General features: G+C 35.1%; 1 protein-coding gene across 13 annotated transcripts in view; it reads left to right on the top strand.

Moving 5' to 3' along the window:
• CENPE (centromere protein E) overlaps positions 1 to 20,055 on the top strand; it is an 81,727-nt gene that overhangs the window by 13,921 nt on the left and 47,751 nt on the right. For 8 of the 13 annotated variants that reach the window (XM_086406865.1, XM_086406866.1, XM_086406861.1 and 5 more), the window contains exons 9-18: positions 1,404 to 1,455; positions 3,178 to 3,265; positions 3,830 to 3,959; positions 4,906 to 5,025; positions 5,921 to 6,079; positions 9,455 to 9,599; positions 11,479 to 11,567; positions 13,074 to 13,241; positions 17,270 to 17,344; positions 17,564 to 17,683. In XM_086406865.1, the coding sequence (XP_086262991.1) occupies positions 1,404 to 1,455; positions 3,178 to 3,265; positions 3,830 to 3,959; positions 4,906 to 5,025; positions 5,921 to 6,079; positions 9,455 to 9,599; positions 11,479 to 11,567; positions 13,074 to 13,241; positions 17,270 to 17,344; positions 17,564 to 17,683 (1,146 nt within the window). The remainder of the gene's footprint in view (positions 1 to 1,403; positions 1,456 to 3,177; positions 3,266 to 3,829; positions 3,960 to 4,905; positions 5,026 to 5,920; positions 6,080 to 9,454; positions 9,600 to 11,478; positions 11,568 to 13,073; positions 13,242 to 17,269; positions 17,345 to 17,563; positions 17,684 to 20,055) is intronic. The other 5 variants (XM_086406868.1, XM_086406867.1, XM_086406864.1 and 2 more) reach the window with 1 other exon arrangement.

Raw genomic sequence — 20,055 nt, 5'->3', positions numbered from 1 at the left:
CATAGTACATCATGAGAAACGCTGGGCTAGAAGAAGCACAAGCTGGAATCAAGATTGCTGGAAGAAATATCAATAACCTCAGATATGCAGGTGACACCACCCTTATGGCAGAAAGTGAAGAAGAACTAAAAAGCCTCTTGATTAAAGTGAAAGAGGAGAGTGAAAAAGTTGGCTTAAAGCTCAACATTCAGAAAACGAAGATCATGGCATCCACTCCCATCAATTCATGGGATATAGATGGGGAAACAGTGGAAACAGTGTCAGACTTTATTTTTTTGGTCTCCAAAATCACTGCAGATGGTGACTGCAGCCATGAAATTAAAAGACGCTTACTCCTTGAAAGGAAAGTTATGACCAACCTAGATAGCATATTGAAAAGCAGAGACATTACTTTGCCAACAAAGATCTGTCTAGTCAAGACTATGGTTTTTCTTGTGGTCATGTATGGATGTGAGAGTTGGACTGTGAAGAAGGCTGAGCGCCGAAGAATTGATGCTTTTGAACTGTGGTGTTGGAGAAGACTCTTGAGAGTCCCTTGGACTGCAAGGAGATCCAACCAGTCCATTCTAAAGGAGATCAGCCCTGGGTGTTCTTTGGAAGGACTGATGCTAAAGCTGAAACTCCAGTACTTTGGCCACCTCATGCAAAGAGTTGACTCATTGGAAAAGTCTCTGATGCTGGGAGGGATTGGGGGCAGGAGGAGAAGGGGACGACAGAGGATGAGATGGCTGGATGGCATCACTGACTCTATGGACGTGAGTCTGAGTGGACTCCGGGAGTTGGTGATGGATAGGGAGGCCTGGTGTGCTGCGATTCATAGAGTCGCAAAGAGTCGGACAAAACTGAGCCACTGAACTGAACTGAACTGAAAATGACCTCTGGGTACACAGTTTAAAAGAGCAGCTCATTCAAGGAATGGGAGGAGGAAGGATAAAATCAGCAAAGCTACACTGAGCAGGTAACATTTGCCTTGGATCCTGAATAAAGAACTTTAGAGGTAGCAGAGAATGGCATAGGGTAGCACTTGGAAGTGTAGAAGTATGTGAGGTATTCAGGGTGTAGTGAGTAGTTCCGCTTGAGTTAGGCGTAGGTAATGAGTAGATATAAGGCTGAAGCAAACGCAAGTGCCAGATTGCAAAGAATCACATTCACCATGATAAGGTTCTGAACTTTGTGTAGGAAATAGAAAACCTGTTCTGGCGGCATTATGGAGATATGTTGCGTTACAAAGAAGGAACAAACGTTCCGGATTGGTTTGACAAGGCAAGGCCTAAACGGTGGGGTGAGAGATGAGGTCACAGGTGGAGTGTTCAAGTAAACTGTGTGATTAAAATGTTCTTTCAGTGGTTTGGATTTTATCTCCAGTTATACTTTCTAAAGGTTTATTTCCATCTGTCTTACAGAATTTGGTCGATCTTGCAGGCAGTGAACGGGCTGCTCAAACAGGTGCTGAAGGTAAGGAAAACTTAAAATGCTGCCGTGCATTTTAGAAACTAATAAAGTAAGGATAATAATAATATTGTGATAAAAGTCCTCAGTGTAAAAAGTAGCTTCTGTATCTGACTGATTATCTCATTTGGGATACTGTGTGTGTGTTAGTCGCTGAGTCGTGTCCAGCTTTTTGCAACCCCATGGGCTGTGCGTCCCCATGTGACCCACCAGACTCCTCTGTCCGTGGAATTCTCCAGGCAGGAATACTGGAGTGGGTTGCCATTTCCTTCTCCAGGGAGTCTTCCCTGGGCCAGGGATTGAACCCATGTCTCACACTGAAGGCAAATTCTTTACCGACTGAGCCACCAGGGAAGTCCTTGGGCTACTGTACCATCAATTTTTTAAAAAGCCAGAACTATGCAGTTTCTAGAATTGTATAGCTGAAGAGTTTATGAGAGTACCATGAAAACCATCTAAATTTTCATAATTAGTAAGAAAATTCAGAAAGGTCATGGGGTACACAATTAATATTCAGACATTAATAATTCTTAAAGACAACCAGCTACAATATTTAGTGTACAAAAATATGCAATATACAATAATAGGTTAGAAGATGTAATACCTCAGAAGAAACTCAACAAAAATTGCACAGAGCCAAAAAAATAAAACTTCAAAAACAGACCTAAAGGACATAACCAAATATTAATACATAAACAAATGGAAACGCACACTTAGATGGAAAGGTGCAAAATCATAAAGATGTCAAGCCTCCCTCGTGTTAATTTCCTGCAGCTTGACGTAAAGTTACCCAGCTGAGCATGGCCCATCTCCACCAAATCAGACCTATGAACAGGAAGTACATACTGTTGTTTCAAGTTGGCTTATTAAATAACAGTATTATGGCAGCAGCTAAATAATGCGCCTGTGAAATAACAGCTATTCAGAGTTATTTGATGCATTATTTTGTGTGTACATAGTAGATTGGAATCCTACATATCCCTCAACAGGGTTCTGGGTAAGTAATTTCTGATACGTCCATACAGTGAAATTCTGTTATGAAAAAGAATGAAAAAAACCAGTGTTTACTAATCTGATGCAAGTGAAAAAAAGCAAAGGACAAAATAGTATATGTAGTATGCTACTATTTGTCTGAAAATTAGAGAAATGAGTGTATATGAACTTGTATTTCTAAAAATCTCCAGAAGAATAAATAATAAACATGGTTTCCTGGTAAGAGGGGATAGGAAATCTGTCCTGGTAGGGGCATAAAACTGGAATAGAGCTTTTTCAGAGTACTTGTTCTTTTTTTAATGTTAGAGTCACGTGTGCATATTTAGTTTTAAAATTAAAGATTTTGGGGTTGTGAGTCCATATAGGAACAAATTTGGTTTTAAGTCTGTAGTTGTCTGTATTTGAAGTTTTAAAAAAACTAGATTCAAAAGGAGTAATTAGAGGGAATCTTTTAGGAAACGGACTTTTCCTCCCTCTTGTTCTTTTTTTTTTTTCATCTTTTTTGTTGTGCTGTTTCTCTCAGATGATAACCTTTCTGATTCATCTAATAGGTGGGAGGGTAGGGAGAGAGCACCTCCATTGGTGATATTAAAGGTAGACTCAGATTTAGTCCAAAATAGAGACTTCAACATCTGTCCCTTTAATTTCTACTTTCTCTCATAATTTGCTGATAAATAAGTTCATCATCCAATACAAAGCTCAATATTAGTATTTATATTTGTGTAATAAATACAGGTTTGCGACTCAAGGAAGGCTGTAATATAAATCGAAGTTTATTTATTTTGGGACAAGTGATCAAGAAACTTAGCGATGGACAAGTTGGGTAAGTGTACCCCACTGTACATTTGTCTGTTAATACTTATGTTTAAATTAGGTTGAAAATTTTAATAGTTTTGTGTGTGGTTGCTCAGTCATGTCCTACTCTTTGCAACCCCATATCCTGTAACCCACCAGGCTCCCCTGTCCATGGCATTTTTCAGGCAAGAACACGAGTGGTTTGCCATTTCCTACTCCAAGGAATCTTCCTGACCCAGGGATTGACCCACGTCTCTTGAATCTTCTGCATTGGAAAAGGCAGATTCTTTACCACTGTGCCATGTGGGAATCCCTTAGTGACACTCAAAATATATGTACCTATTTCTTTCATATATTCAAAAGCTCTCATGACTGTGAGCATTTGTGGCTTCTTATACATATGATTGTGTTCTATTAAATTTACTTTCTGTATTTTAAATATTTTTTTAGTTAACAGTTTCAATCTACCCCATATAACCTGTAAAGAACTAATTTTATAACTATAGCTATTTTAAGGTTCTCCATTAAAAACCAACCAATTTTGTTATATAAAAGCTTTCTCTTTTTCTTCCCAAATTCATTTCTCTTTAAGTGGTTTCATAAATTATCGAGATAGCAAATTAACACGAATTCTCCAGAATTCCTTGGGAGGAAATGCAAAAACACGTATCATCTGCACAATTACTCCAGTGTCTTTTGATGAAACACTTAGTACTCTCCAGGTGAGTTTGATTTTTATCTCAAATTAATATGAGGGGATATCATCTTTAAGAAGGAAAAATTACCTACTAAAAATAGGTATAGGTCTTTTAATTGACATAACATACCTGATAAAATAAGATTGATATGTTTTTCCAAAATCACAAAATCCAAAATCAATTATCCCACCTCCACAATTTCTGCCACATTCAACACTATTTTACTGAAATTGACTTGATTTTTTATTTTTACAAACTCACTTATGAAAGGAAACTTTATATCAGTTCCATAAATGAAGAACTAATAGCACTTAGAACAAATAGAAGGTGACTCAAAAAACATTTATATGTGTTTATAACAACAACAAAAAAACTTCCAAAACTCCTGCTAGCCAATTGTTGCCTGTCTTTGCACTGAGCCTAGGTCCTGCATTTTATGTTTAAAGAAAAAAAGGAGGAGGGTTAGGGTGGGAGAACAGAATTGTCAGTAGAATAGCTGTCTCAATGAAGGATTCAGTGTCATATATAATGGACAACTTCATGTACCCACTTAAAGTTACTTCTGATACACTCTAAGAAACATTGGTTTAAATAGCTACTGAGTTCTAGATCTAGGTACTGTCAGAGAAAAAAGATAGAAAATAGAGTCATGGGCTTCACAGAATTGATAGTCTTATAGGGAAGACAAGACCTTTCTTCCAATGTGATTGCCTTGGATTAATGCTTAAGTGGCTAGTTAAGTAGGATAGAGTTCAAAGGAAGGAGAAGGGCTTTTGATGGGAGCATTACTGGCCTTGTTAGGGAGACATAGAATGCTCTCTGTATCAGAAGTATTAAACTACCTGGGAAGGGAAGAGTACTGATTTTTTTTCTTTTTTTTTTTTTTTTTACAAATCTTAATTACAAGAAAACCAAGTATTATTAATTTGTGTGTATGTTGAGTGCATAACACTTCTGCATTTTTTCCCAGTTTGCCAGCACTGCCAAATATATGAAGAATACACCTTATGTTAACGAGGTATCAAGTGATGAAGCTCTCCTGAAAAGATATAGGAAAGAAATAATGGATCTTAAAAAGCAGTTAGAGGAGGTATGTATGAACCATGTATTTCAGTAAAGAGAAGAGACAGATTTAGAATTGAGATCTGCCTAAATGCCCAGAGATTCTGAAGCCATCAATAACTGAGCTTGTAAACTGAAAGTTTAAAACAATTTTCAACTAAGAAGAAATCAACTCATACAAAATTTAGTTTAATATACTGTAAACTAAAAGACTTGGTTTCCTGAAATTATTTTAGGTTTTGTTTTTCATTTTCAAAGGGCAAAATTTGATGTTTTCAAATGGGCCAAGTTGACAGAGTTTTTGTAAAAAATTATCACAAATACATAGGAAATTAGGTTAAAAAAGAGAGAGGCCATGTATAGTTACCCAAAACTACTTTCCAGAGTTTCGCATTATCTTGAACTTTTCTTTCCAAACCCAGAATAGGAATTCAATAAAATAGGATAATCACTTATAATTGTAATTTGTTTGTTTTGACTATTATGGCCCTCGATTTTGTGTAAATCTTGCATTCTGGTGATATTTTTAGGAGTGATCTAAAATAACAAATGGTAATCTTATGAAAACATCTCTTCTTTGCTGTAGGTATTCAAGTCTCTGCTTTTATGATCTTTCTGCCTTCTATTTATATATTTTAAGCAGTTAATAGAATTGCCTTAGCTGCATTGTAATAATTTTACACACAGCATTTAGAATAATGACATGAGAAGAAATGGTTATTTTACTTTATTTTTAGTTTGAGAAATTACTGATTATGGTAACTGTGTATTAGAGTTCTGCACATAGAGTATGTTTTATTTCAATATAGTTAAAATTCTCTTAGTTCACATACAAATTTCTATTCTGTTCTTTTAAGCTACTTTCAAGGTTTTAAAATATAGCTACATTTATTATTAACATAATCCATTATTACATTCTATAGGTTTCTTTAGAGACTCGAGCCCAGGCAATGGAAAAAGACCAACTGGCCCAGCTCTTGGAAGAAAAAGATCTACTTCAAAAAGTCCAGATTGAGAAAATCCAAAACCTAACACGGATGCTAGTGACATCTTCTTCCCTCTCATCGCAGCAAGAATTAAAGGTAAAATTTAAAAGATGACAGCTTAAACTTGGTATACAGAGAATAGAACTGGACATTCCTATATATTTATTACATAATTATTCGTTTATCATCTTTCACTACATTATATTCAAGAAACCAAGAACCTGTTGAAGTTCGTTAAAATTACCGATCCCCTGATGTAGAAGTACTAATTCAAGGATTCAAGCTTACTACTTAAGTTTTCTTCTAGGAGTTTTATGGTTTCAGGTGTTAACATTCAAGTCTTTAATCAGTTTCAATTGATTTTTATATATGAGAAAATCATATATTATATACATGTAAGTATAGCGGTCCAGTGTAAATGTTTCTTACTTACGTGTAAGTAAGATAGTGGTCCAGTTTCATTCTTTTACATATGGCTGTCCAGTTTTCCCAGCATCACTTACTGAGCAGACTGTCCTTTCCCTATTTTATCTTCCTGGTTCCTTTGTTGTAAATTAATTGATCATACATGTGAGGGTTTATTTCTGGGCTTCCAGTCCATTGTTTTTATGCGTCTGTTTTTGTGGCACTATCATACATATTGTTTTGATTGCTATAGCACTGTAGTTTGAAATCAGGAAGCATGATGCCTCCAGCTTTGCCCTTCTTTCTCAAGACTGTTTTGGCTATTTGAAGTCTTTTGTGGTTTTCAGTCTACAGTATAGCAAAGGAATCTGTTTGCAATAGGTTTCTTAAGAAATTCTTATATAATTCATTAGCTGATTGGAAACCATGGGTGTCTGAAGTATATTGGAATATTTTCTGTTTAAAGAAACAAGAATGTTAATATCAAGAAATTGATCTAGACTATAGATCAGCATAGTAATCAAAATTCTAACTTCCGATTTGTATGTTTTTTGTTTTTAATAGGGTTTTATTTATCTGACAGATTTTTTTAATTTAAGAAGATAGCCTTTGGATTTCAACTCCCTGGGTATGAATCCCAGTTCTGTCAATTCCTAACACCTCACCTTAGACAATTTCTCAAATATACTTTGCCACAGTTTCCTTATCTGTGATATAATAGGTTGATCCCTACTTCATAGGATTGTTGTGAGAATTAAGTGAAGTAACATACAGTATGTGCATAACACTATACTTTACACTCAGAAATCCTCATTAAATGTATACTGCTAAGATTATTACTGGGCTTTCCTGGTGGCTCCATTAGTAAAGAATCCACCTGCCAACATAGGAGACAGTTTTGATCCCTATTCTGGGAAGACCCCAAATGCGGAGCAACAAAGCCTGTGTTCCACAGCTATTGAGCTTGTGCTCTAGAGCCCAGGAGCTACAACTACTGAAGCCCACTTCGAGCCCATGCTCCACAACAACAGAAGTCACTGCAATGAGAGGCCCACTCACTGCAATTAAAGGAAAGCTTGTGCACCAACAAAGACCCTACATAACCAGAAATAAATATGTTTTTAAAATATATGTATTATTAATAGGTATCATGTACAGATCACCACACTAAGTATAAAGACACTCAAGATCTGTTTCTTGACTGAGTGATGAGTAGAAAATAGCCCAGTGGAAGGTATAGGGAATAGTATTTCAGAAAAACACATATGCAAAAGCTTGAAGTTGTGGGACAACAATATAGTAGACTTTCTGGTGGCATGGGCATTATAAACCACATTAAGGGATTTGAACTTTGCATTTTGCTAAAGACAAGGAAAAGCCTTGTAAATAACGTAATCGCAATTGCATTTTGGAAAGGTGTGATTGCTATGTGCATCAGATTGATTTGGCCTCTACAAGGATTGTAGTTCTGAAGATGGAAGAAATTGGATAAACTGGAGAGCCATTTGGGAGGCAGACTCAACTGGACTTTGTGGTTGTTGGAATGCAGGGGCAAGGAAAGAGAGAAGGAGGCATCCTGAATGACTTGCAAGCATTAGTAGGCTTTCTGGGCAGTTGGTAGTGTGTGTATTCACTGAATGAAGAGTAGTGGAGCTACTCAATGTTTGATTCAGGACATCTCCATTTTAAGAGATCAGGCAATTGGAAATGTGAAAGGTCTGAGATGGAGATGTTAGTTTGGGTATTAACTACAGCTGATCCAATTTAAAGTCCTGGGAATGGATGAGCTTGCCCTTGGAGCATGTTGAGAATGGAAAGAACAGAGGGTCAAACACAGAACCCCAAGAAACAACAATTTTTAGTCAAAAGCAGAATAAAAGAATCCCTAAAGGAGCCCATGTTGAGCTCTAGAATTGAAAGGAAATCAGGTGAATGTGGTAAGCAGTGTCATGTTCTGCTTACATCTGCTTACAGATGCTGAAGACAAAGATGCTTCAGATTTAGAAATGAAAAGCTTATTTGCAAAAGCAGTTTGAGTTATGCGTTGGTAATAAAAGCCACCTTCCTGTGGGTAGAGATACCCAAAGGGATGGGATCTTGAATATAGTTGAAGAGTCTGGCCTTAGAAGGAGAAACATCTGTTCAACAAGGACAGAAGAAGGAATGCTTTTGTAAGTTTAGGCTTATATTGTCTTTGTGAAATAGGTTTAACTTTTCTGCTGAGATATCAGAAGATGGTTGGAGACACACATTCATAGTGCTCAGAGTTTGAAATAGTATAGCGCATGGTGTTGAGCTGAAGGTCATTGGAGTAAAATATTTATGTACAGCTGGGTTTTGCAGAGCAGGCTGTGGAAAGGGCTGGCTGTCTCAAACCTAAAGGTAGTGTGTGTAGAGGCATGAAAGCGAGCAGTGTATTCTGGGAACAGCAGTTAATCTTGAGATGCAGTGCAATAGACAGAAATGATCCTGAAGAGACAAAGAAGAAGTAGATAAATGATGAGGAAGAAGATAGTGTATAAACTAAAAGAAAATGGTAGCTAGAGAGAAGTGAGGAGGCAAGTGTGTTTCTTTAAAAAATCAAAAGCAAATAAATAGGCTTGAGCATTTGTAAAGCCAAGAGGAAGGTGCTAGGGAAGGTGACAGATGACCAGATAACTGAGGGAACGGAACTGGGTTGTTAACTACAGCAACTATCAAAGTGCTGTTGATAGCCATGGGGTAGCAGCAGCAGCTGTCCCTTCCTTGTAACACCAGAGTACTTAAAGAGTTGTATGTCAACCAATTCCTTTCAGTTATGTTCCAGAAAAGCTTATAAGTAAACCTTCAAATAAAACATATAGTGTAAATGATGGTTTCATCAAAGTTTTCAGGGGTTAAACACTGATCTGAAAAGCTTGAGTATATTTTCTTATCTCAGGATATCCTTAAACTATTAAGATACTAAACTCAACTTAGTAAAAATTCCACCAAGGCAATGGTTTTTTAAAATGGAAACTAGTTCCTTTGTTTTACAGTATATGAGCCCCAATCTATGTGAGGTAATTTTGATTTCTTTCTTTTTAGGCTAAAAAAAAACGAAGAGTCACTTGGTGCGCGGGGAAAATTAACAAAATGAAGGACTCAAACTACGTAAATGAATTTAATATGGCAGTGAATGTAACAACAAGAACACATAAGGCTACTGTAAGTTTAGGAGAAATTGATGAATGTGAGTACTTTTCCAATTACTTTCATTTATAAAAGCATCCCTATAAAGAGGGACGTTTTTTTTAACTTTATTTTTTAATTGAAGGATAATTGTTTTACAGAATTTTGTTGTTTTCTGTTAAACCTCAACATAATCAGCCATCAGTGTACATATGTCCCCTCCCTAAAGCAGGACTTTATTTATAACTCAGTAATGTGATAAACACATTTAAATAAAATGTATGTATTAATATTTTAAGTGTAATTACAATGGAGATAATGAGAAAGTTAAGTGATTTTTAAAAAGTGAACGTTCATGAAGTTTTCTATTATTTCCACATCTCTTAAGAATGATGATGCATTGTAGTTGAAGCACACATTTTTGTTATAATAATTATCCAGTTAAATTAGTATCCACATAACGTCAGCCTTAAACTACTAATCTTGAAAGAATTCCTGTGTTTACAACAGAAATCTGTTTCAGAATTGTCCCCAACTTAGTTATAAGTATTTTTTAGGGGCATTTTATTTATTTATTTTTTGCTGTGCTGACTTTTCTTTATTTTTTTTTAATTAATTTATTTGAATTGGAGACTAATTACTTTACAATATTGTAGTGGTTTTTGCCATACATTCACATGAATCAGCCATGGGTGTAAATGTGTTCCCCATCCTGAACCCCCTCCCACCTCCCTCCCCATCCCATCCCTCAGGGTCATCCCAGTGCACCAGCCCTGAGCACCCTGTCTCATTCATCGAACCTGGACTATCGATCTATTTCATATATGATAATATACTTGTTTCAATGCTGTTCTCTCAAATCATTCCACCCTCGCCATCTCCCACAGAGTCCAAAAGTCTGTTCTTTACATCTGTGTCTCTTGCTGTCTCACATATAGGGTCATCGTTACCATCTTTCTAAATTCCATATATATGCGTTAGTATACTGTATTGGTGTTTTTCTTTCTGACTTACTTCACTCTGTATAATAGGCTCTAGTTTCATCCACCTCATTCTTTTTAATGGCTGTGTAATATTCCATTGTGTGTATATACCACAGCTTTCTTATCCATTCGTCTACTGATGGACGTCTAGGTTGCTTCCATGTCCTGGCTATTGTAAACAGTGCTGCGATGAACACTAGGGTACACATGTCTCTTTCAACTCTGGTTTCCTCGGTGTGTATGCCCAGCAGTGGGATTGCTGGGTCATATGGCAGTTCTATTTCCAGTTGTTAAGGAATCTCCACACTGTTCTCCATAGTGGCTGTACTAGTTTGCATTCCCACCAACGTGTAAGAGGGTTCCCTTTTCTCCACATCCTCTCCAGCATTTATTATTTGTAGACTTTTTGATAGCAGTCATTCTGACTGGCGTGAAATGATACCTCATTGTGGCTTTGATTTGCATTTCTCTGATAATGAGTGATGTTGAGCATCTTCTCATGTGTTTGTTAGCTATCTGTATGTCTTCTTTGGAGAAATGTCTGTTTAGGTCTTTGGCCTATTTTTTTATTGGGTCATTTATTTTTCTGGAATTGAGCTGCATGAGCTGCTTGTATATTTTTGAGATTAATTCTTTGTCAGTTGCTTCATATGCTGTTATTTCTCTTAGGGGCATTTTTAAATCCACTTAAAATAATCAAATCTCAAATTTAGAATTTGTCCTTTTTACCTATACTGTACTAAGGATCCGTGTATTTTATCACTTATTCTAACCAGTGATCTTAATTCACACAATAATACAAATGTTCATATCTGTTTTTAATGTATTCTTCTCATTCATATAGTAAGTACATATTAGTTTGAGTTTATTACCTCTAATGAGAATTTTTTTAATCTTTGAGTTTTAAGAAGCTTAATAACATATTTATGGATAAATTTCTTTTCTCTATAATTATAGCTCTCTGTTCAGAGTCTGATATTTTCAGTAACACTCTGGATACATTGACTGAGATAGAATGGAATCCAGCAACAAAGCTACTAAGTCAGGTAATTTAAGTGTATTTTACAGAGCATTATGCTTTTACTCTTTTTAAAACTCATTTGTTATTGGTGTTTATTGTTGTTGTAACACATTTCTAGCTTTCAATTAATTTCAGTAACAGTTTTAGTTTCATTTAGGGCTTCCTGGGTGGTGCTAATGGTAAGGTGAAAGTTAAAGTTGCTCAGTCCTATCCCAATTCTTTGCAACCCCATAAACTATACAGCCCATGGAATTCTCCAGGTCAGAATACTGGAATGGATAGTCTTTCCCTTCTCCAGGGAATCTTCCCAACCCAGGGATCGAACCCAGGTCTCCCACATTGCAGGCGGATTCTTTACCAGCTGAGCCACAGGGGAAGCCCAGTGGTAAAGAACTCACCTACCAATGCAGAATACTTAAGAGATGCAGGTTCAATTCCCTGGGTTGGGAAGATCCCCTGGCAACCCACTCCAGTATTCTTGCCTGGAGAATCCCAGGGACAGAGGACTCTGGTGGGCTACGGTCCATAGTGTCGCAAAGAGTCAGATGCAAGTGACTTAGTGATAATCCCCTAGGGATAAAAAGGGTTGACTTTTAGTGTCAAAATTCTCAGCTGTATATTAGAAGAATGATACATGTTAGGGAATGGTAAGATTGCCAGATAATACTGAAAATTAAAAGTAAGTGTCTATTGTCTTATCAAGAGTTTAAGAAATAAATAGTATAAACAATACTATAGTAAGTTAAATTATATATTTACTTTCTAGGCTCTTAATGTTCAAAGAAGTATAGTTTTACAAATGTATTTATTAAAGAAAATTTTATTTTCACTTTGGAGGAAAATTGCAGTAATTCTTGGGAATTATTATGACCATTAGCTGATCATTGCAACTAGTTTTAATTAGTTAAGTATTTAGACAAAGTGTTTGTATGTCCCTAAAACATACCCTAGAAGTTCAGTGTTTTTTGAAAATCCTTGATGTTAGTTTTGTTTTTAACTCATGGTTTGACTCTCAAACAGTGTAGAAAGCAGAAACAGACCCCTTTTGAATATAGGAAAACCTAGCAGCCACTAGAGTTTTAAAGATCAATAATCTGTTTCACTTCTTAAATTCAGAGATACCTGAGAAATAAAATAGTAGTCAGACAAATGGACAGTTAAATTATCAGCTTTATAACTAACGAGTTTAAAGACCTGTATTCCATTTTATGAGCCCTACCTCCTACTTTTGACTCGACTTTTCCAGTCAGGAACAGGAAGAGCATTGGTTTATATGATCCTTTTTTTTTTTTCATCCTAACCTTTTCAAAATAGTCTTCTTCTATTCTGAGTTAGTTTACCAAAATTGCAGACCCTTTATCTTACTCTGTATCAAGCTGGACTGTTAAAAAGATATTGAAGAAGAAAATGGCCTGAACCACCAAATGATTCAAAGTTAAATTAATTATTTGATTAATCTAAATTTTAGTTAAGAAAACAAAGAATATATGATTAGACTTCTAACTTGAAATTTTGGTTTTGTTTACAATAGGAAAACTTAGAAAGTGAATTGAATTCACTTCGTGCTAACTATGATAACCTCGTACTAGACTATGAACATTTAAGAAGAGAAAATGAAGAAATGGAATTGAAATTAAAAGAAAAGAATGATTTGGATGAATTTGAAGCTCTAGAAAGAAAAGCAGAGAAAGATCAAGAGGTAAAGAGTGTGGAAATGTGAAACTAAACTAAAAACACAAGTTTAAAGGAAGTGTTCTCTTAAAAATATTTATTTCTAAACTTGAGATATTGAAGATGTACCTGTTTTCCACATATATACACAATTTAGGGAATTTAAGAAATAATTTATTTATATTATTTTAAAAATAGTTAAATCATATTTGTTTCTCTTGTGCTTATGCACAAGAAGAAATTAAGAACATCTTTAGGAAGGTTTGGTGAATCTGCCTATTGATGGATTTGTCTTGAAGAAATTATTTCCTTATAATTTGTATATTAAAGTATTTAATTTGTTGAGCATATGAGAAGTGCTGCCTAGACTATAGCCATTTCCTTCTGAGACCAACATGAATTTTAATATCCAGATGAATGTTTTATATATAGATACTTTCTATTAATGAATTTTGTTTTTTTAGAAAGTATATACCTAAATAACTGTGTGTAGTATTAGGCTACATGTTAAGCTAATGCAGAAGCCATCAGACTTTGGGATTTGGAAACTGTCCAAAAGATTCAAGAGATTTCTTAGTGTAGAGTCCTTAACCTAGAGTTCATAAACATTTTGAAATTATTTTATGGAATTTTGAAGTCCATATTCAGTTTTCTAGAGTAAGAATCCACAGCTACTATCAGACCTGGGACATGATCCTTTAGTGAAGTGCAAGTCTCTCAGTCGTGTCTGCCTCTTTGCAACCCCATGGACTGTATAGTCCGTGCAGTTCTCCAGGCCAGAATACTGGAGTGGGTAACCTTTCTCTTCTCCAGTATATCTTCCTAACCCTGGGATCGAACTCAGGTCTCCCGCATTGCAGGTGGGTTCTTTACCAGCTGAGCCACAAGAGAAGCCCAACATGATCCATGAATCCCCTTAAAAATGAGAGTCGGTGTTTTGGTGTAGGTAAAATATATGAGTTAGTTTGTAGCTGGCTTCTCAGATTTCTGTGTGGAGAGCCCAGAGGGACACAGTTCTTTTTTCTCAGTTTCATAGTTTCTTACCTGTTTTTCTTTCTTAAGGAAAAAAGAATTCTGTGCCACAAGTTCTACCTACAAACTGTAGTATATTTACTTCTATATTTCATAGGTATAGTGTGAGAGGCAAAAATCTGTAAGTTCTCCACAGAGTTCCATTGAACTTGTTTTAAAATTTGTGAATTCACAAAATGTAAAACATCACGAAAAGAAGAGTGGACTTCAACATGTAATCTGAGTTTTATTGAGAGGGAAGTTCTGGTATCGTGTTTAAGAACATGGTCTCTGGAGCAGACTGGCTGGAATGAAGCTCTGGTTTTGCTATTTATTAGCTCACCACCAATTTGAGCCTGGCATGAATTGTGGGCACGGCTTTGAGGAAGTCGTCAAATCTCTCAGGGCTTACTTTTCTGTATATCTTCCTTCTTGCAGTTAAATTGGGAGCTTTTCAAGTCCCCTTCTAATGCCAAAATCTTACCTAATTTTTTATATGTATCTTATAAATAAAATGGTATAAAATTAACTTTGGGCAATTTTATACCCAAAGTATAGCAATAATGTCTCTAATTTTTCTTACATTAAATAAATATATTCCATTAATCACTAAAAGTGAACAAATTCACCGAATTGAATCACATACAGAAAGATTACAAAAATAACACAGTCTCACAGCTTGATTTTTTTTTTCCTTTTTACCATGAAAGGGGTAAATAATCCTATTCTCTTCATTTTCACTTGGAGACACTTTGAAATTCTAGGTTCTGTGAAGTAACCTAAAAGTTTAAGTAATACAAACTTAATCTGTTCAAAGACAGTTTTATAATATCCATTCCATATTAAACTAAAAATGAAAGTCTGTTCATTGTAAGCAATGAAGTATTTTCTAAAACCTACATTTTGGGGGAAAGTTTAGCCAAAAAGGAGTAAAAGTCAAATTACAGCCTTAGGACACGTGACCATTGTCCTGGCTTCTAAGGGTTTTGTCAAAAATCACTAAAGCTGTGGGTAATTTTCAAGTAAAGATACAGTAGTAAAGATATTTAAATAGTAATTTTAGAGAAAGGAATAAACAAGGTCAAGTATTACCATGATCAGGGAACAAGAGAAATTTCATTTCTCTACCAATTTTAGCTTGATTTAATTTTATAATTTTCACAACTTAGAGATATTTATGTTAATTAAATGTTTCATTTCACCTGCTAAAAATTACAGCTGAAATATGCAACATTTTTTATGTAGCAGTGGATTAACTTTGACCATATCATATACATTCTCTACTCTCTGCATTTTAAACAATACATCATTGGAAGAATACACTAATCTCTTTACAAAAGTTACTTAATCTTTTTCTGTTTATCTGAACCAGTACTTAAAATGAAGAGCAATTTCAAATGAGAAGTAAAGGAATTTTTCCTCCTAAATATTTTCAAAACTTAAAGTTAATTATTTAGTTCTTCATTTCTGTCAAATGTGGTTTCCTTGCTCAAAAGTTAGAGAAGAAAAGGTAAAAGAGCCAGCCAATTTAAATTGTAACAATACAGATTACAACTTTGCTGAACAATGGGCTTGCCACTAATCACATGTGCCAGCTGAGCACTCGAAATGGAGCCAGTCTCTACTGACCTAAGTATGAAAAAAAGATGAAAGGTTACATGAATTTAATACTGATTACATGAAGTATAATAGTTATATTTATTAGATTAAATTATATTAAGGGGCTTCCCCGATGGCTTGGTGGATAAAGCATCTGCCTGCAGTGCAGGAGACACAGGAGACCTGGGTCCAATCCTTGTGTTGGGAAGATCCCCTGGAGGAGGAAATGGCAACCCACTCCAATATCCTTGCCTAGAAAGTCCCATGGACAGAGGAGCCTCGCAGGCCACAGTCCAAAGGGTCGCAAAGAGTCAGACACGACTGAGCGTGAGCACGGCATGGCTAATTATATTAAAATTAATTCTACCTATTTCTTTTTACTTTTAATAGTGGCTACTAGAAAATTTTTAATTATAAATTTGGTTCATATTATATTTCTACTGAATAATGCTGACCTAAAATAGAAAAATGTCAAACTAGCAGTAGTCTGAAATCTAAAACTAGATAGGACTGAGTTATTCATCCAGAAAATTTTATTTAAATGAGATGCTATTTTTGTAAGCCCCTTATATTTGACTAGAAGTTGCTTTTACTCACCAATGACTCATCTGATTATGAAGATTAAGAAACTCTAAGAGGTAATACACTTATCTTTGTTATAGTTTACTTGTTTTGAACACTAAAGTTTCTGGTACTTAAATATTTAATGCTGCAGATATTTCAATAAAAAAGAAACTTCAAAAGAAATTCTCATATCTTTAAGTAATCTTTATACTTTTAGACAGTTGAACAATATAAAGCAGTAACACCGTCTTTCCAGTATTTCCAGTAGAATAAACCAACAAGGTAATATTTCATAATCCCATACATATCTCTGTAGCTTTGGTGAACAGTAAAATATTATAAAGGAACCACTTAAAACTGTCATAATCCAAAACTAAATTTCAAGTCACAACTCATTAAAAGTATCCCAGTATAAAGCTAGGTGGATAATTTATCAAAAGAGAGAAAAACCTTATAAAATAAATACGTTTCTGACCTAACCCAAAACAAAAATCTATTAAAAAGTATGTTTTTTTTAAGAGTTTGATTACCACTATGTCTTCTACAAATGGTGAATGCTAATTTGCTTTTGACATTATTATAGCTTTATTAACAGATGACGTAGCTATTTTGGGGTCATGCTTAGGCTTTTTTTCTTTTTTCTTATTTGTTTGTTTTGTAGGGTTTGGGGATTTTTTGTTTGGCTGGAGAGTTTGGGGTTTTATTTGTTTCTTTTTAAATAACGAGGTGCTTTGTTGCAGTAGCTTAAACAGTTGCTTTCCCAGTCCTTCTTGCTGTGTTGGGTGATTCTAGAGCGGTGAATGAATGCTATCTTTTTTTTTTTTTTTTTTTTGCTTTATTAACTGTTGGTTTGCTCTGTTGCCTGTTCACATGCTCTTACAGATGCAACTAATTCATGAAATTTCCAACTTAAAGAATTTAGTTAAGCATGCAGAAGTATATAATCAAGATCTTGAGGTGAGCATTTATGTTGATATTTCTGTTGATAAGGAGCCCAAACTGTAAAACATCTATGTAATTAAATATGATTTCAGAAAATAGAGGGAATTATATTTTTAAAATCTCAACTCTTTGAATTTTGCTATCTACTGATTTAAACTATTAAATGTAAGTTCTTTTTAATTCCTTAAAATTGAAACCCATTTAAATTGTTTCATTCTCCTTTAAATGTTTTAGAATGAACTAAGTTCAAAAGTAGAGCTGCTTAGAGAAAAGGAAGACCAGATTAAGAAGCTACAGGAATACATAGAATCTCAGAAGTCAGAAAGTAGGAAAATGGACTCGTCATACTCATCGGTAAAAGTCAGATTTATTTTATTGTATCATCATTTTGACATTTGACATTAGTATTTGTAGTTATACTATCATCATCATTGCAAATATGTATACTACTATGTGCTGGGCATTGTTCTAGTTGTTTTAAGTACAGTATTTTATTTAATCCTGTGAGAGAGGCACAATTAATATCATTTCCATTTTATGGATAAAAATTAGAGTTAACAATACTATCCTTCAATCGAACGTAAACAAGTTAGTGATGAACTTCCATTCAGTTCAGTACAGTCGCTCAGTCGTGTCGGACTCTTTGCGACCCCATGAATCGCAGCATGCCAGGCTTCCCTGTCCATCACCAACTCCCGGAGTTCACTCAGACTCACGTCCATCGAGTCAGTGATGCCATCCAGCCATCTCATCCTCTGTTGTCCCCTTCTCCTCCTGCCCCCAATCCCTCCCAGCATCAGAGTCTTTTCCAATGAGTCAGCTCTTTGCATGCGGTGGCCAAAGTACTGGAGTTTCAGCTTTAGCATCATTCCTTCCAAAGAACACCCAGGGCTGATCTCCTTTAGAATGGACTGGTTGGATCTCCTTGCAATCCAAGGGACTCTCAAGAGTCTTCTCCAACACCACAGTTCAAAAGCATCAATTCTTCAGCACTCAGCTTACTTCATAGTCCAACTCTCACATCCATACATGACCACTGGAAAAACCATAGCCTTGAATAGACGGACCTTTGTTGGCAAAGTAATGTCTCTGACTTCCATTAAAAATCAGTAATTAAAAATTTTTTTAATTTTTTTCAATGGCTTTATACAAATACATGGAGAAATATATAATCAGTATCTTCAGGTAAGCACTTGACATTGGTTAGTAATTAGAACTATAAAACATGTAACTGGGCATGATTTCATAAATTACATTAATTTTATTTCACTAGTATATATATTAATGCATTCTCATTATAATGAAGTAACTGTTTTAACAGTTTGATATTTTTCAGAAACTGTAGCTGTAGGTTATTTTGGTCATATAAGATCGTGCCATTAAACAGTACTGAATCTTATGGTGGAATTAGCTTTTTTTTTTCTATTTTCTTTCAATTCACTTGATTACTTTAAGAAAGTATCAGTTGAATTCTAGTTTTTAACTCTCTTTTTAAAAGGCAGCAATTTCTAGCCAAAAATTTTAGATTATTAGCTGCTATTGTTCTTCTTTTGTTTGCATTTGAGTTTTTCAGAGTACTTTTTGTTATCTTCTGTTGGTACTCTTTTATTACCTTTTGTTAATGGCAAATGATCTTTTTGAAAGTGTTCTTATTGTTATAAGGCCTTGGAGAGACAGACACTTTCATATAATCCTGGTGTGTCTATTGATAGAATGAGAATTCCGCCCCCCACCACCTTTTTTTTCGTAATTTTTTTGGCTGTGCTACATGGCATGTGGGATCTCAGTTCCCCAACCAAGGATCAGATCCAGGCACCCTGCATTGGAAGCTTGGAGTCCCAACCACTGGACTGCCAGGGATGACTCTACCCATTTTTTTAATTGTTGTTTATTTCTTTCTCTTTATTCATCCAGTTCATTGATTCATGCATGCACCCATTAATATTTTGCCAAGGACATATGGTTGAATTCATGTATGGCTAAAGTCATGTTAAACTGCCACTTCTTTCTAAAAATGAGCTAAATTTTTTTTTCATATTTATCAGTCATTTCCTTTTTCTCTTCTGTGAGTTGCCTGTTCATATCCTTTCTCTATTTTTCTACTGAATTATTTATCTTTTTTTTAATTTGTGATTAAACATCCTTAATTTTAATTATTAACTACTCACCTGTCATGTTTTGCAGAGAGTAACTTAAAAAAAAAAAAAAGACTTCCCTAGCATTCCAGTGGTTAAGACTCCATACTTATGCTTCAGGGGGCACAGGTTCAATCCCTGGTAGGGGGACTAAGATCCCATTTGACCTGCAGCAAGACCAAAATAAAACATAAAAAACAAGTAAAGCAAAAAATAAAAATACATAGAAAACTTTAACAGGCTAGGTGAGAAACAATTATGTTATCCTTTTTAAACAATAGCAGAATTACTATAGTACTTCTACATGATGCATGTATAATTTGAAACATTATAGCTAGAATTTTTTTTTTAATTTTTCTCTTTTGGCTGTATTACATGGTTTGTAGGATCTTAATTCCCTGACCAGGGATCAAACCCAGGCCCTGGCAGTGAAAGCATTGAATCCTAACCACTGAACCCCTTAAAATTCCCTAAAATATTTTTATTATGAAAAATGTTATTCATTTTTATCTTAATTCTAAAAATACATTTGGTAATTTGCATATTGTAATCATTTTGCATTTCTTAGGAATAACATACATGTATATATTG

This window comes from Bos grunniens, chromosome 6 (genome assembly GCF_055505025.1).
Source record: "Bos grunniens cultivar Pamir isolate PY7600 chromosome 6, Bosgru_T2T1.0, whole genome shotgun sequence".
Classification (NCBI taxonomy): Eukaryota; Metazoa; Chordata; class Mammalia; order Artiodactyla; family Bovidae; genus Bos; species Bos grunniens.
This window is presented reverse-complemented; position numbering and strand designations above follow the sequence as displayed.